Below are 13,797 nucleotides of genomic sequence, written 5' to 3'. Positions count from 1 at the left end.
TAAAGGTTAACTTATTTTATGCATTAGTTTTAGGCCCAGTGCCAACACAGTATGTCTATAGCCCTTGCTTCCTTTGACTAACAAAGTGACCTTGGATAGGATCTAGGTCTTTTCTGATTGGTTATTCTCTCGACGCATCTTGCCTCTTTACTGACTGACTCTTAATTGACCTCGGGAGCCTTGGAGATGTGAATCACTTGGTATTCAACAGCAATACAGGTATTATGTAGACACCGTGCGCCATATAGCCGGTATACAATAAACATATTAACAAATGCTATTCCGCTTACTCTCGGAAAGCGAAATGATTTCAAACGTTACCTCGGTAAAAGTAAATAATAACCTTGGAATGAAGGGAAAAAAATTAAACGCCGGCTGCCCACTGTAGCCCTGGATAAATTCAGATTCGGCGATATACCCAATAAGGAAGCAGTCAATTCCAGCCAACGCCTGGAAGCAAGCCTTGGTTTCCATTACGATCCAGCCTAGCATATCCCTGCTCCATCCTGAGCTGAATATAGAACTGGCCCAGGACTGCAGTTCAACGGTTCCTGGCTGACAGCGCGATTCGGGGAATTGCGCTAATATAGCATCTGCGTAGTGAATAATTGCTAAAACAAACAAACAGAAGAATGGACTTCCAAGATTGAATGAAAAATTTCCGAGTTGTATTGAATCTTCAGATAATGCATAACGTCATGTAATGGAATAGAACCAAGGGGTTATAGAAATGGGAATCGCTACAAATAACATTCTTCATTTTGTATCGCCAAATCTGATAAAATATAGCAGAGGGTTGTAAAATGAGTGCTTGATGCGAATGAATATTGGGTATTGTGTCGGTCCTCGGGGCATTGCTGCAATTATGTCAACTTTTCAATCTTCTTCCGATGGACTTTATTGAAAGAGAAAAAAAGTCGTGAATAAAATGAAACAAGAAAGGCAAAATAAGATGTAGGAGGCCAAAGCAGAGGCTATCGTAAATAACAATAAGAAAAATGACAAAAAGAATTTGAAAGGGCCGTGAAATCATATCCCGCGCCTGCACCAGTCCGTAATCCTAGTTTCCAGTCCTGAAAGATTCCCCGATCCCAAGCGTAGAGTAAAAGATGTAAAGATAGCTAATAGTGCTGAAAGCCTAAGTGCATAGGCTGTGGGTATTTTGAATAGGGTCGTAACGGCCATACGTTGAGTAGACAGGATCATAACCGCTCGTGCTGGGGCGGTGATGATGGCTAGGGACTCCTGTGAAGACAGAGTCCTGATATGGATCAGTCTTCAGCGTATCCATCGGATCCATAGTATCGTGAATCATGGAATAGTCAAAGCCTGAAGACGAAGACGAGGACACAAGGGGGCTGTCACTAATAGGTGAATGCTCTGCTGTGGTCATCTGGCGATAATCTGCTCTCCCATATGGTACTGCGCTTCGGTGGGCAGAGTCATACAAAAGCATGTGTGAGCGAGATGTGTGCCCCAGTCCATGAGGAATACCTCCCCCAGTGCCATCCCCACTGTTGCCATCTGGACCCATGCTCGTATTACTGTCGCGCCGTCCATCCTTGTAATGGCCTGGGGAGCGGCCTCGCACTACCATTCTTGAGGAGTGTCGGCGGGCAACCTGGATCCACCCTGATTCTTCACCTGGCCCACCGGATATCTCAGCCTGAAGCTCCACCACCAAGTTATAGTACTGTTGTTGAGCGCGACGCTTGCCATTGTTAGCTGTTGCCTTTTGGAACTGGATTCGCTCAAACATGTGTGAGGTAGGAGGTCTGTAGGGCTGAGGAGCTTCTGTAAATGAAGAATTATAGTCCAAGGATTGAGACCCCAATGGAAAGTTTGAATGGGTTCCGTTTGACGTTGTACCAGCAGCAAGTGATGGTGGTGGTGTAGGTTGAAGAGCCACTCGACCGGGTTTACGCTCAGACTGCTTATCTCTCTTGGGGGTATGCTGAACAAGCTCTCGCGTATCATTGTACTGCCCATTGACAATTGCAGAAATTGACATCGCAAAGCCTCGAATCGGCCTTAGAGTCTGATCACTGTAGCTAATGTAGAGTGGAACAGTGGAGGGCCACGGATGAAGACTGAAGCTGCAAGTTACGGCGAAATAATTGCGTCGATAGCAAGTCCACTTGTTATCTGAAGCAAAAAAGCCCCTGCCGATCTTGGCTTGAACCTCGGGCTTGACGGTTTGCTGAGTGCCTCCAAAGTCAGCAACAATAGAATGGACGATGTGTGTATCCTCAAAGGGTGGGGCATCCTGTGCTTGAGATCGTTGTGTGGATTCGACTATTGGTTGCTGGAAAATAGCCGCTTGGGATCTTTCCAAGACGCTGTCTAGAGCTCGAGGAGCACTGGCATATGGATTGGCACGAGAAACATCATTGACTCCAGTCAGAGGGAGGCCCATACTTCGATGAAGAGCGTACGAAGAAGAATACGGGTGATTCCTTCCACCCAAAGCTGGTATAGAGCCCATATGAGGTGCCGCTTGCATTGTAGACGACATACACGGAGGAGGTTGGCTAGAGGAAATCAAGACCTGTCAGCTTATTTCGATCAGCTAGAAATTCTGCAACGTACAGAGCTGGCCGTCTAAAATCTGGCATCCGATCAAATGTATGCTGATGCTGTGATAAATGTGGGAAAAGAGGGCCAGAAGTTGGAGAGAAAGAATCTAAACAATATTGTATGGGTAAGTCTGAATTCATTCTTTCATTCTTTCACACTTCTGATGAAAAGAACTTACCGGAGCAGGAATCTGGAGGGGTCATGGCAAGTGCAGCTGAGCCAGGGTAACTGAAAGCAAGCATCAAAGTTAGTGTTATCACATCACCACAGAAATTTCCCCAACCCCAAGGATTGTAGACTAAAGCAGGAGCAATAGATCACGCGAGTTCAGACGCAACACAGAAACCATGATGGGTCAAGAAACCTTCCTAGGGAAGATAATCCAAGACGGCCCCGTGGCAGCTCGAATAGGGCCATGGCAAAACAAAAGGACGCAAGGTGATTCCAGATCAAAGAGGATAAAACATCGGAAGAAACGCATGCATGCAGCAGATCGGTATAGAAGGGTACCGAAACAGGCTGGCCTAAAGTCCAAGCTGCCCGGACCCGGAGGAAGTGAACGACAAGGGTGGAGAGAGACTAAGTGGAGCGTGAAGGCAGTCCAGATTAAAAGAGCAGAATAACTTACTGTAAGTCCTGCATTGGAGGCTGCTGCGTGTGGTACCGCACGCCGTTGGTGACAGGCATGGAGGCGAGCCCTCCGACTCGTCCACCATCGTCCTCGTCGGTCGGATACCCTGTCACATGAGAGTTGATATAGTCACCATCAGTAGTGACTGGACAGTCCATGGAAAAGGATTCTGGTAGAAGTGAAGCTATGGCGAGGTGTTTAGTCAAAAAAACTGTAGTGAATTTCAAAACATTGAACGCGTAGAAAAAACGCAACGTCGAGAAAACACATCATATATCAACAATAATATATTAAGGACCTTGGAATGTATTAATCTGAGTAGACTTACTAGGATTCATCATGAATATCGTGATAGCAGGTGCCTCAAAAGACCCTGAAGTATGAGAAATTGGGGTAACACCAGCGAGACGCCTGCAGTCGTCGCCTAGCCCTAGGTAGCCCTTGACGTCTTCGGGTGGCGATGAAAACTTTGTCTATAGCAAACAAATGTCAAGTTAGTTGACCAGGATCAGGGCTATTTTTGCTAAATTTGTGGCTTCCAAGGTAATCCTCACGATTATGAGAGTCCGTCTTGCTTTCCTTGCGTCTCTTCGGTCCTCTCAAGTAAATGAATGAATGTGTCTGCGGGGCAAAGGACGTTTGTAGGCGGGGATTTGCGATATATAGTTCACCAATCCCGAAGAAAAAGCAAAATTCGGTTTCAGTGATCTTAAATTATCACTATAGATGAATGTCCCAGGGGTTTGAAAAAGGATAAACCGAAGTATAAGGCTTGAGAGCAGGTAAGCGATGTGGACTGTGTGGAGTTAAGTAATACGGTAGATGATGATCGGATAGAAAAAATAGGAGACTGAGTGTAGAAATGGGGGTATAAGTGAGAATAAGAAGCAGAACATGTCTCAAGGGCAGAAAGAAGAAAGTCTTCCCCAAGACCTATGTCGCCGGTGGTAGCGAGGGAGAAGTAGAAAGTAGCTGGCAGGACTCGCTCTCACAGAAAAGGGTGCGTCATTGACAGACGTAGTTTCCTAATTGGGGATATCTTTCACATCTTTTTCAATACTGATTTCCGAGGAAAAGAAACAATCGAAGTAGAAGCCCAGATCTAAGTACCACTAGATCGTGAAGATCCCAAAACATAGCCCGTCGGATGGAAATTTGCAACCAGAGCAGGAAATAACGTCGAAAATAAATAGAAAAAACAATAATAAAATCATAGAAATAACTGGAACGAAAACTTACTGGCGTAATTCGGTGCGACACAGAGCACGGTGTTCCTAAGTATCAGGTACTGATTCTCTAAGCCCTAATAAGAGAACCTTGGAATCAAGGCTGTAGACCAAGAGCCTCTCTCGGGGCCTTTAAGCCGGTACTTTTTTTTTCTCGCTCAAGAATGAGATGATTCGTGGCTTGGCTGGAAAGTGTGGAAAGAAAAGCTGAACAGTGGGAATTGAGGTGCGCATGCAATTGATATTTGTTCTCCGTGCATAGAAAAGATAGAAGTTTTTAAGACCCCAGTAAAGTCCCGAATGAGAAATCTCGCCCCAAAATAACTTCAAGTTTATCATCGGCCGAGGATTATCTTCTCGCCACGAGTTCTGGATGAAGCCTGTCAGGGACAAAACACAGTTGTATTCTGGCAAGGTTACAGTGAATGCCTTTGCATAGGGGTCCATAATAATCTCGTTTGAGGGAAAATAAATCATTTTAGTTATTCTTTTTTTGGATTTTCTTTTTTTCACTTTCGCTTTTGCTTTTTTGTTTTGTATTTTCGTAATTATCCATTTTCGAACTTTTTTTTTGCTTTTTTGGATTTTTTCCTTTTCTTTTTTTTTCTTCAGTGATCCTGGTCCTAGTCCATTCACGGTAAAAGGTATGGGTGCGTGCGAGTTCATCATAGGGAAAGAAAACTGTAGTATCAAATCATTGGCCCGAGCTCTAGACAGTTTGATTGTTCAAGGAGCATGGCATTGGTTGAAATCTCCATGTAACTTATTCTGGCAGGACCCGAAAAGAGGGCTGCAAGCCGTTTCAAATTGGGTAAAGGTCAACGGTAATGACAAGTGAGAATAATGAATGTATTCTCCATAACAGTCCCCAATGAAGTGGGATGCCCTCAGCGCGAACACCCGACAGACGGGTCGCTGCAGGAAATCCAAATAAGATGAAACTAGGAAGGATAGAGAAGATGATCAGCCCCCAGGATACCCGTGCAGGGTCTATAGCCCCGGTCGCCTGACAAGTGCTGATGTATCAGACTTTGAGGATCTGCAAGCCAATAGACCAGAGCCACGAGGGGAAAATCTATCATTCGTCGTGGAAGCAAACCAGAGAACAGTCATCCTCCTTGGAATGGTGATGGTTGTGATGGGAACACCTGTCGGAGTCATTCCTGATATGATTCCTGATCTTAGTTTCTCTCGAAACAAAAGTAGCTCCTGCATAATGAAAAAAAGAGTAAAATATAGGGATAGAGCCGGCGATCAGCAAGTTTCTTTCAGCCAGCTGCATTGTGCATATTGGCATAATATTGGTAAGGCCTTCACCGACAGATCTGACGAGAATGCAATTACAAAACAGCAACTTGAGAGTCGAGACTATGCCCCTCCACCGATGCTGAAGAGGGGAGCCCAGAGCGTCGAACAAAGAGGTGAGTGGATATAGTGATTGAACCTGGAAAGAATCTCCGGAACTGCCTGAATTTTGCCCTAGCAGAAGGGAAAATAATTCCAGGTGCGTATCCGGCAGTTTTTTCCAGAATTTAGTACTCCAGCCGGGGTCGCTGGAGTGATTGGGAGATCAAAAGCCTCCCGGTAAAGGACCGGTAGAACCTTCTGCTGGGATACCGGGGAGCCATCAGATCCCACGATCGTGGCCTCAATAGACTCAAACTATGTATTGTTTTGAAGAAACTGCATTAGTGGCTCTAAAATCGGCTAGTCTGCAGGAAGCTAGTTGGTTTAGATGGCAAATCGTAAGGGATTGTTTAAAGAACCCGCCATAGTATGATTGGCTGCCAATCATCAGCGGATCGGGCCCCTTCGATCGGAATATCTAGTGACCAGTTAATGGAAAGCGTGTGGATATGAGTATATGTTGTGCAGCTGAAAATGCCACGGACCACCCCTCGCCATAGGTGAAGGATCATATGGAATCATATGTTAGAGGGCAGTGCTAAGACTTCCAGAGATATCCAATTGAAGATATCATAATAGCTATCTTGACGAGAGGTGCTTCATTAATTCCCGTATCAGAGCCCAGTGGAGAGTATTCAAAGGTTGAAGGTGAATTATTTGACAGATCATCCGCGTTGTCGAGGGCACGTGCGGAGAGAGGATGTAAAAAGTACGCACTCATGGATTGACTACGGGAAGATGGAGACATTATGCATCTATGGATATCTTTCATTCATTGTAGAAAAGACTCAGAACGTGCCCTCATATACGAGACTGTTACTGAATATTGTGCCTAGTCTCTGATATCTATCAAATTGATCCACCCGTACTAACTGTACCCGTTGCCGAATCTCCACTCAAATCCTACGCTCCGCTATTTTCGAGCTATCACAATCTCCTCGGCTACTCTGTACAATAAAGGTAATTAACAACCTTGGAAACGAGATAGAACTGCTGCAAAAGGAAATAAAAAAGTCCAATTATGGGCTCTTTTGATCTTGTACTATTCATGAATCTCCAGCTGCAGGTACCTGTTCCCCAAAGTGTAATTGTTTTTAAGTATTAATGGGCCCTGGAGCTAATAATGTACCTTTAACTTTTACAATTATTCCAAATATTTCAACTTTGCAAATCTTAACTAGTCGGAGCCGACCTGTAATCTGTTCTCCTGACTTCATCCGCTCTGAGACACTACCTAGGTATTGAATTCTCTCTTCTTTTGTTTATTATGCGAGACCAGGGCAAACCAGGGCTTTGTCGGGCACGTGCCCCGTTCATCTATACTTTCCCATTTAAAGATCGCCAGGGAATAGAGGATCAACTGATAATAGATCAATTGATATTTCAATGCAAAAAGAAGAAAAATAAAATCCAAAATTACCTTGTACGACGCAAATGTCAAACTGTAGTCAATTCCGCAGCCATTCCCAGGCTGCACCCGGCCGAATGCCCAGTCTTCAATAGGAGAAGAAGGGAAAGGAGAAGAGTGATCTCTCGGCTTGAAACAAGAGCCAAAGCATGCTTTCCGGAGGTCGGAATCGTATTTTTCTCATCGCATGATATGGACCGTTCTGCTTTGCAGGAGCAGACAAGGTGAAGCTATTGGCCGAACAACAACCTCAAAAACTTGAGCATGGGCAAATATCGAGAAATACAGCCGGTACTATTCTAGACCTGCCTTTCCCTTGTTCCGTGACCCTGGTTAGATTATGCCCGTTGTTCTAGGATTATTTGATCTCTGCTCGTTGAGTGGCTCCCTGGATCCTAGCAAGCAAGAAACACCGTCCACAATGACCACCTGCAGATACCCTGGTCTGGGGAATTCACTCTGAAAGAAAAGAAATGAGCAGAAGAAACGCTCCCGAGCTTGGCTATTACGATCCATGGAGCTATTGGAGCTAGCCCCATTACATTCAAGGACATCTCGAATTGAGAAGTCAAAGACTCTAAGGCCTCCAGGATCCCCTTAATTAGGGTTTGAGACAAAGACGATGTCACTCAACGGAGACTAATTTTTACACCCGCAACCTTGGAAACCTCGCAAGCTGACCTACGAAGTCCCTCGAACGGGTACTCCACTTTTCAACTGTACAGTATTTACCATTGGCCGTTATTTTGCTACCAAATACATACTAACGTCCTTTTGGTTACAGTTTGTTCCAATCTGGAAAGGACAAAAGTCAATTTCAGCCATACTTTGAAAGCCTCGCCTCGTCTGGACACAAGGTTCTGTGATTTATTACCTTTGCATCACGTATTGCAAAGATTCCAGAGTTGATTGGGATGACGCTCGACCTAATTGCCGGGAGCCTACTCCAGAGATTCCGTAGTCTTGCGAAGCGAGGAAGTTTCTCACTGCTTTTACCATCTTATAACATGATCCTAAAGGGGCGCAAGTGACATTGAGCTAGGGATGACATTCCCACTGACAGCATGCGGGTCCTGTCATCCAGAAGTTATATCATGGATCTACGCCGACGCAGATCATATGGAGTCCATGGACCTCCTATAGGTCAATCGGTACTTCAAATCCCCCTATACATGGGTGAGTAGTAGGCAGCATCATCGAAAAGGCAAGGGTGGCCAGACAGCTGAACCCTCGTCAGCCAACATTTTACCGTAGCTTACTGTCTAAGTACGAGAGAAACAGACTTTGTATACCATGATAGCGTGGTGAGAGCGGGCCAGTTGAAGACGTACAGCCCTAGGAGCTCTGCAAACTATGGGCTTAAGCTTCGTTATTGGCTTCATTTAATGATGCTGTGGCAGCTTCAGCCTTCGCTGGCCATCCCTGGCGACGTGGCAACCAACCCGAGCCCATGCCCAAGTAGTACGGGCCAAAAAGACTGAAAAAAACCTGCTCACCAGCAAGAAGCCGAGCAGATGGTGCATAGAGAGAAAATCTTCATTCTAGATCCATTACTAGCACCTGTATCACGGCAGATGTCCTTGTCAATGCTGGGCCTCTACTTCAATGTCACTGGGACTTCTGATCGTCACGAATACCATTCACATGTGTTTGGCTAGGATACTGCATATGACAGTGGCGGAGACAAGCGGACTGGAACATCTAGCGACCTAGTGACGTTAAAGAGAAAGATAGATCTGCCAGAATCGAGACAAAAAGGAAGAGTACGCAAACTGTGCCTCTTTCCTGTCCAAGAAAGAATCCCATATTCTGAAAATAGGGGGCGAGTACCAGCTAGCCATACAGCAAAGTAGACTTTTGGCTTATCAGAGTCTCCTTCCTAAAGGAATCACCGCTGAGCTGTGATGCAACCCAATTCAAGCCCGGGGAAATTAATAGACCATCTCGTTCTCTGAAGCTTTACTGCACCGCTTACCTGGATACGAAGATCTAGATAGATCTATGCCACTAAACTCGAGTGAAGAGCTTGGCCATGGACATGGGGTCTGGCAGATACAGTTAAGGGCGCAACCTTCTCCTTTCCATGAAGTTATCTATACCCGCTGTCAGCTACTGAGAAAAGGTTAATTTAGCTGATTTCTTGAGAGTCAGACCACTTTCTCAGTCTTAACTTGGTCGAATACTAGATCTAGCCCTTTTGATCCTTGCTGAGTTGGTATAATCCTTGGTTCTTATGATAGCAGATGACAAGGAGCGCTGAAAATGGACTTGAGATGCTCGTGTTTTTGAGTACGAATTTTGTAGATGACCTCGGGAGTATATTGCGACTAACGGTCACAATATCCCCAGAGTCTTGTTGTACTGATATAAAAAATTATAGAGTCTAGGAATTACTGATCTTAGTAACCAAGGACTATGTTTCAACCTGCCATAAAGCAGAATCCTGTAAGAATTCTCTAAACCATTGCTTTTGTATGATGAACTGACGAATGCAAGTATATGACATAATGGGTGTCTTTTGGTAATCATTATCAATCATACAGTACAAAGGAAAGAGCTCTAACCAAAAGGCAGGCCCGCCAGAAAAAGAAAAAAAAGTGGAATCAAGCCAAAAAGGTCGTAAGAGAAAAGCAAAAAACGATTCTAAGTAGAGCGCTTGGCGAATTCGACGTGGAGAATAAGGTGGCGGTAACCGACTGTGAAAAAACAAGATGTTAGTCCAAAATAAATCTTAAATATACAGGTCAGAAGAAACATACAGCCGTCCAACTTGTCGCAGGCACTCGCAGCATCGCCCCGATCCGCGTAACTGATGAAAGCAAAGCCCTTGGCCCGCCCGGTCTCTCTGTCCTTTGCGAGGAAGACTCTGGTAACACGGCCGAACCGTTCGAAGAGATCCCGCAACTCGTTCTCCTCCGCCAACTCGCTGACCTGTTCGCGAAAAGGATATATGTTAGTATGGGCTCCCACAGATAATCGATCCATAAAGTAGAAACACGTACGTTTGTGACACGCAGAGTAGCAAGATCGTCCTTCTCGAAACGACCACCCATCTTCTCGCCGCCAGCAGCACCGCCCTTGCGAAGGTGAGGCGGCACGTAGCTGGAATTGCCGGTGCCCAGACCGCCAGCAGCATCCTCGTTGTCCATGTCCAAACCACCAGCAGCGCCAGATCCCTCCTCGACAGGGGCCATGGTGTCCTTGAACGGACAGCGGGCTGTGAAATGCTCTCCGCTGCAAATACGACACTTGACCTTCTTGTCCTTGAGCTGGTCCTTGATACCACCCTTCTCGCCTTCCTTCTCGGCCTCTTTGGCCTGAACCTTCCAGTTTGTGCTAGGGCGGAAGACAATGTTCTCGCCGATGGAGGTGGTGTCGAAAGTAGGTCCGGGAGGGTGGCCCTTCTCCAGACCGAACTTGGCCCACGATCGTCGCTCGGCCATCTGAGGGTTGACATGCTCACGAACAACGCTGGTCTTGATGCGGCGGGTAACCTTCACTTTTTTGTTGTCATCATTGAAGCGGTAGGAAATTACGGTCTTGGTGCCATCTTTGTTGGTAATAACTTCTTGTGGGGGGAGCGCGGAGGGGTCGTCAAATTCTTCGTCGTCGGCCCAGTCGGCGCGGCTGTAATTTTTCAAAGATCTTGTTAGGCACTGAATTTGAGGTATTTATTGGCGGTAAACACTCACTTCCCGAGTCGAGACATTTTGTGTGGTTGATGTGTTACGGCGAACTGCTGAATTTCTAGGATTTCTTTCACAGGCGAATCCGTTGTGGATTTCATTTGCGGCGTTTTGCTGTGGCGCAATATTTATTGTGGCTGGTAAATCACATGACTATCTCATCTTTCAACATCGAAGCAACTTGAATGAAGACTTACAGCGTGCGAAATAGCCATAGTTTTTACATATACCAATTGACCATCCTCTTTTCTTGATTCCGGACTCTTGAAGCCTGGGAAGCCTGCTACTTAGTACATGCCACTTGTCGACACCTCCCTACGCCTATATTTGTAAATATCACAAACACACCTCCAACCCCGTTTTTTACTCTGTTATTTGGTCCTAAACACTCATCAATAAGCAATTGAAATACTCAAATCTTAGCCTTGATGCGCAGAAATATCGAGAGCACCAGAAGTGTATGGTATCTCTGTCGAATGTTAGATAGCAATCAACCTCTTAAAATGGTGTTTGACAGAGCGATCATTTGACTAAATTAAGAGCAATCGGGCATTGATTGACACTATTTCAAAGAATGAATATAGGCAAAAGAAAACAAGAGAGGGAACAGTAAGAAGAAAAAGCAAGAAGGGGAAAAGCAGAAACAGCGGCAAAAAGGACTTGGTATCTCGAAGATATTGAACTAAGACCGAGCCTCGGTTCTGAACATTGAACTAGAGGGAGTACTCGCAGTGAGCAGTAAAATGGCGAGCCTGTATATCTCAGTGATCCTGGTAATATTTTTCGCCATCTGTACCACAGACTATCGAGATAAACTTGCTGAGAACTCGATCCAGGCGTGGACTCAAAACTATGTGCTACTTGATCTCTAGTTATTGCGCTCAAAAATGACTACCGGAAAAATTTATGAAAACAAGTGATTTACCTCAATTGACATCCATAGGAGGTTCGATATCATCCTGCAGTTCAAGCTCATAGAATTTTGCCGTGATGGAGTCCCGGTTTCCGTATGTTCAAAGCTGCTGGCGAATCCAAGATGTTGTAATTGGCTCTCACTCTTTTACTTTTTGACCTCATTTGAATAAGCCACCAGAATGACATCTTGACAGGTAAAAGAGATATTTCTCACCTTGATTAACCGTTCCATGAAACCAATATAGCACTTTTTGTCGAAAGAGTAGAGGTATTTGAGTATACCTAAAATTACAAAACAAGATTCTTAGAACACCATCCATATTGCTCACATTTTTTAAACTCATGAATTTTCGGATCGTACAGAGTTATCGTGACAGTCGTACATCTTGGTCAAGCGCGATTTTATAGCTACTTGAGGGGCTTTAATTGAAATGTCTGAAAATATCTTGGCCAGAGTATCTCGCATGATAGCCGTCCACCCTTGCATGGGTGTGACGAGCTCAATATCAGACGCCATCTGCTCACAGATGTAATTATGTGAGAAACTATTCTATGCGAATCCTTCCACAAGAAACACTGCCTTTGCCGTTGCCTTTGAGACTTTGATCGGTTGCTTGATTAAATCGCGCACTTCTTGCAGAACTGGTCGAGATATATCGCGTAACTCATCCCCTGTTATGTGCAAATACCCTCTACGGACACCAAGGACTTTGCCATCTGATATTTCCGGTACGGGAATGCTGATCCCATCATCGGGGTCACCTCCAAACATCTTTAAAATAGTATCAGACCAAGTTGTTGCCTGGTCAATGGTATTCATTCCGTTCCTAGGCGTGCACAGAAAAGTTGTTCAAAGCGACGATGGAGGAATGCGGCACCGCAAAAGCTGCCGTTTCCTGGAGCTTTCAGGCTCAGAAACATTCTTGTCTCAAATATGACACTCATTCCTGCCTTGGAAGTACGAATGTGAATTAATACTTTTGCGTTCTAGACCCGAAGGCGGGAGCTATAAGAACATAGATGAATTTGAGCAATCTAAAGGCAGTTACAAGCTGCGACTCAAGTTCTTTCATGATGTTAGTCTAGACTGTCTTGATAAAATTCGAGGGCTCACTCTTTGGCGTCATGGCCCTCATTGCAGCTTTTAATTTCTTATCGGTTTATTTAAAGATGCTGGACGCACTGAGCTTCAACTTCTGTATGGGGTCAAGCCTGAGTTTAAACTACCCAAAGCGTAGCATACGTTCTGGGATTCTAAAGCCCCAGATGACTTTGTCTCTTTTGTAAGAAATCTTTGTTAGCACCTTCTCAGTGTTATATGAACTCAATCTGCCACCCGGTATTGTGACATATAGTAAGCCAGAGATACTCGCATTTTTGATTTTTCAAATCATTTAGGGAAAAATAATTTGCATCCCACAATTACTGAGAATTCAGGAGAGTTGCGATTGATTAATCAAATTTATGGTATCATGTCGTGTTTCCATGAAACATCACGTACGTAGTACCCTTGCAAAATCTTTCTTTTCAATTTTGGATCACTGACCTTATATAGGTGCGGAAGCTATCACCAACCGCAAATCAACCACAAACAGAGCCTTAACGAACTTATTAATACCAAAATTGGTTAGGACTTGTGTGCTTCAACGTTACCTTGTCAATTCCGCTACGTATTAATCTATTAAATTCTCTGGATCTGCGATTTAGGACCAATTAACTTGTCGACTGAGAGATCGGATAGTAACACCTACTGGGTCCCTAGCCACCATTTTGGATTGCTCGCCTAATACATCTAGATGATCTTGGCGTCACAGATCCATAGCACCTGTGAAAAAGAAATATATCTCACAAAATGAGATTATCATCTACGGAAGCCAAGTCCTAAGCAACGTTGGAGAGCTTCAGCGATTCTAGAAGACTTTGTTATTAGAGACTTTATTTTGAGCC

At 44.7% G+C, this 13,797-nt stretch overlaps 3 protein-coding genes across 3 annotated transcripts; all 3 read right to left on the bottom strand.

Annotated features, from left to right (window-relative positions):
- Positions 1-1,138: 1,138 nt before the first annotated feature.
- On the bottom strand, positions 1,139-3,366 carry N7495_000165 (uncharacterized protein; the record flags this gene model as incomplete). Its single annotated transcript, XM_057202835.1, has 4 exons — positions 1,139-2,531; positions 2,590-2,683; positions 2,756-2,805; positions 3,206-3,366. The coding sequence occupies 4 exons, from the start codon at positions 3,364-3,366 to the stop codon at positions 1,139-1,141; spliced, it is 1,698 nt and encodes a 565-aa protein (XP_057066908.1).
- A 6,526-nt stretch (positions 3,367-9,892) lies between these two features.
- On the bottom strand, positions 9,893-10,958 carry tif35 (translation initiation factor eIF3 core subunit g; the record flags this gene model as incomplete). Its single annotated transcript, XM_057202834.1, has 4 exons — positions 9,893-9,945; positions 10,009-10,180; positions 10,252-10,876; positions 10,942-10,958. The coding sequence occupies 4 exons, from the start codon at positions 10,956-10,958 to the stop codon at positions 9,893-9,895; spliced, it is 867 nt and encodes a 288-aa protein (XP_057066907.1).
- Positions 10,959-12,400: 1,442 nt separating this feature from the next.
- On the bottom strand, positions 12,401-12,622 carry N7495_000163 (uncharacterized protein; the record flags this gene model as incomplete). Its single annotated transcript, XM_057202833.1, has 1 exon — positions 12,401-12,622. The coding sequence occupies one exon, from the start codon at positions 12,620-12,622 to the stop codon at positions 12,401-12,403; it is 222 nt and encodes a 73-aa protein (XP_057066906.1).
- Between the last annotated feature and the right edge of the window lie 1,175 nt (positions 12,623-13,797).

The sequence above is a fragment of the Penicillium taxi genome, assembly GCF_028828555.1.
Source record: "Penicillium taxi strain IBT 34144 chromosome Unknown utg000001l_segment0_segment0, whole genome shotgun sequence".
NCBI lineage: Eukaryota > Fungi > Ascomycota > Eurotiomycetes > Eurotiales > Aspergillaceae > Penicillium > Penicillium taxi.
Note: the sequence above shows the minus strand (reverse complement) of the source record. Positions and strands in the feature narration are given on the sequence as shown.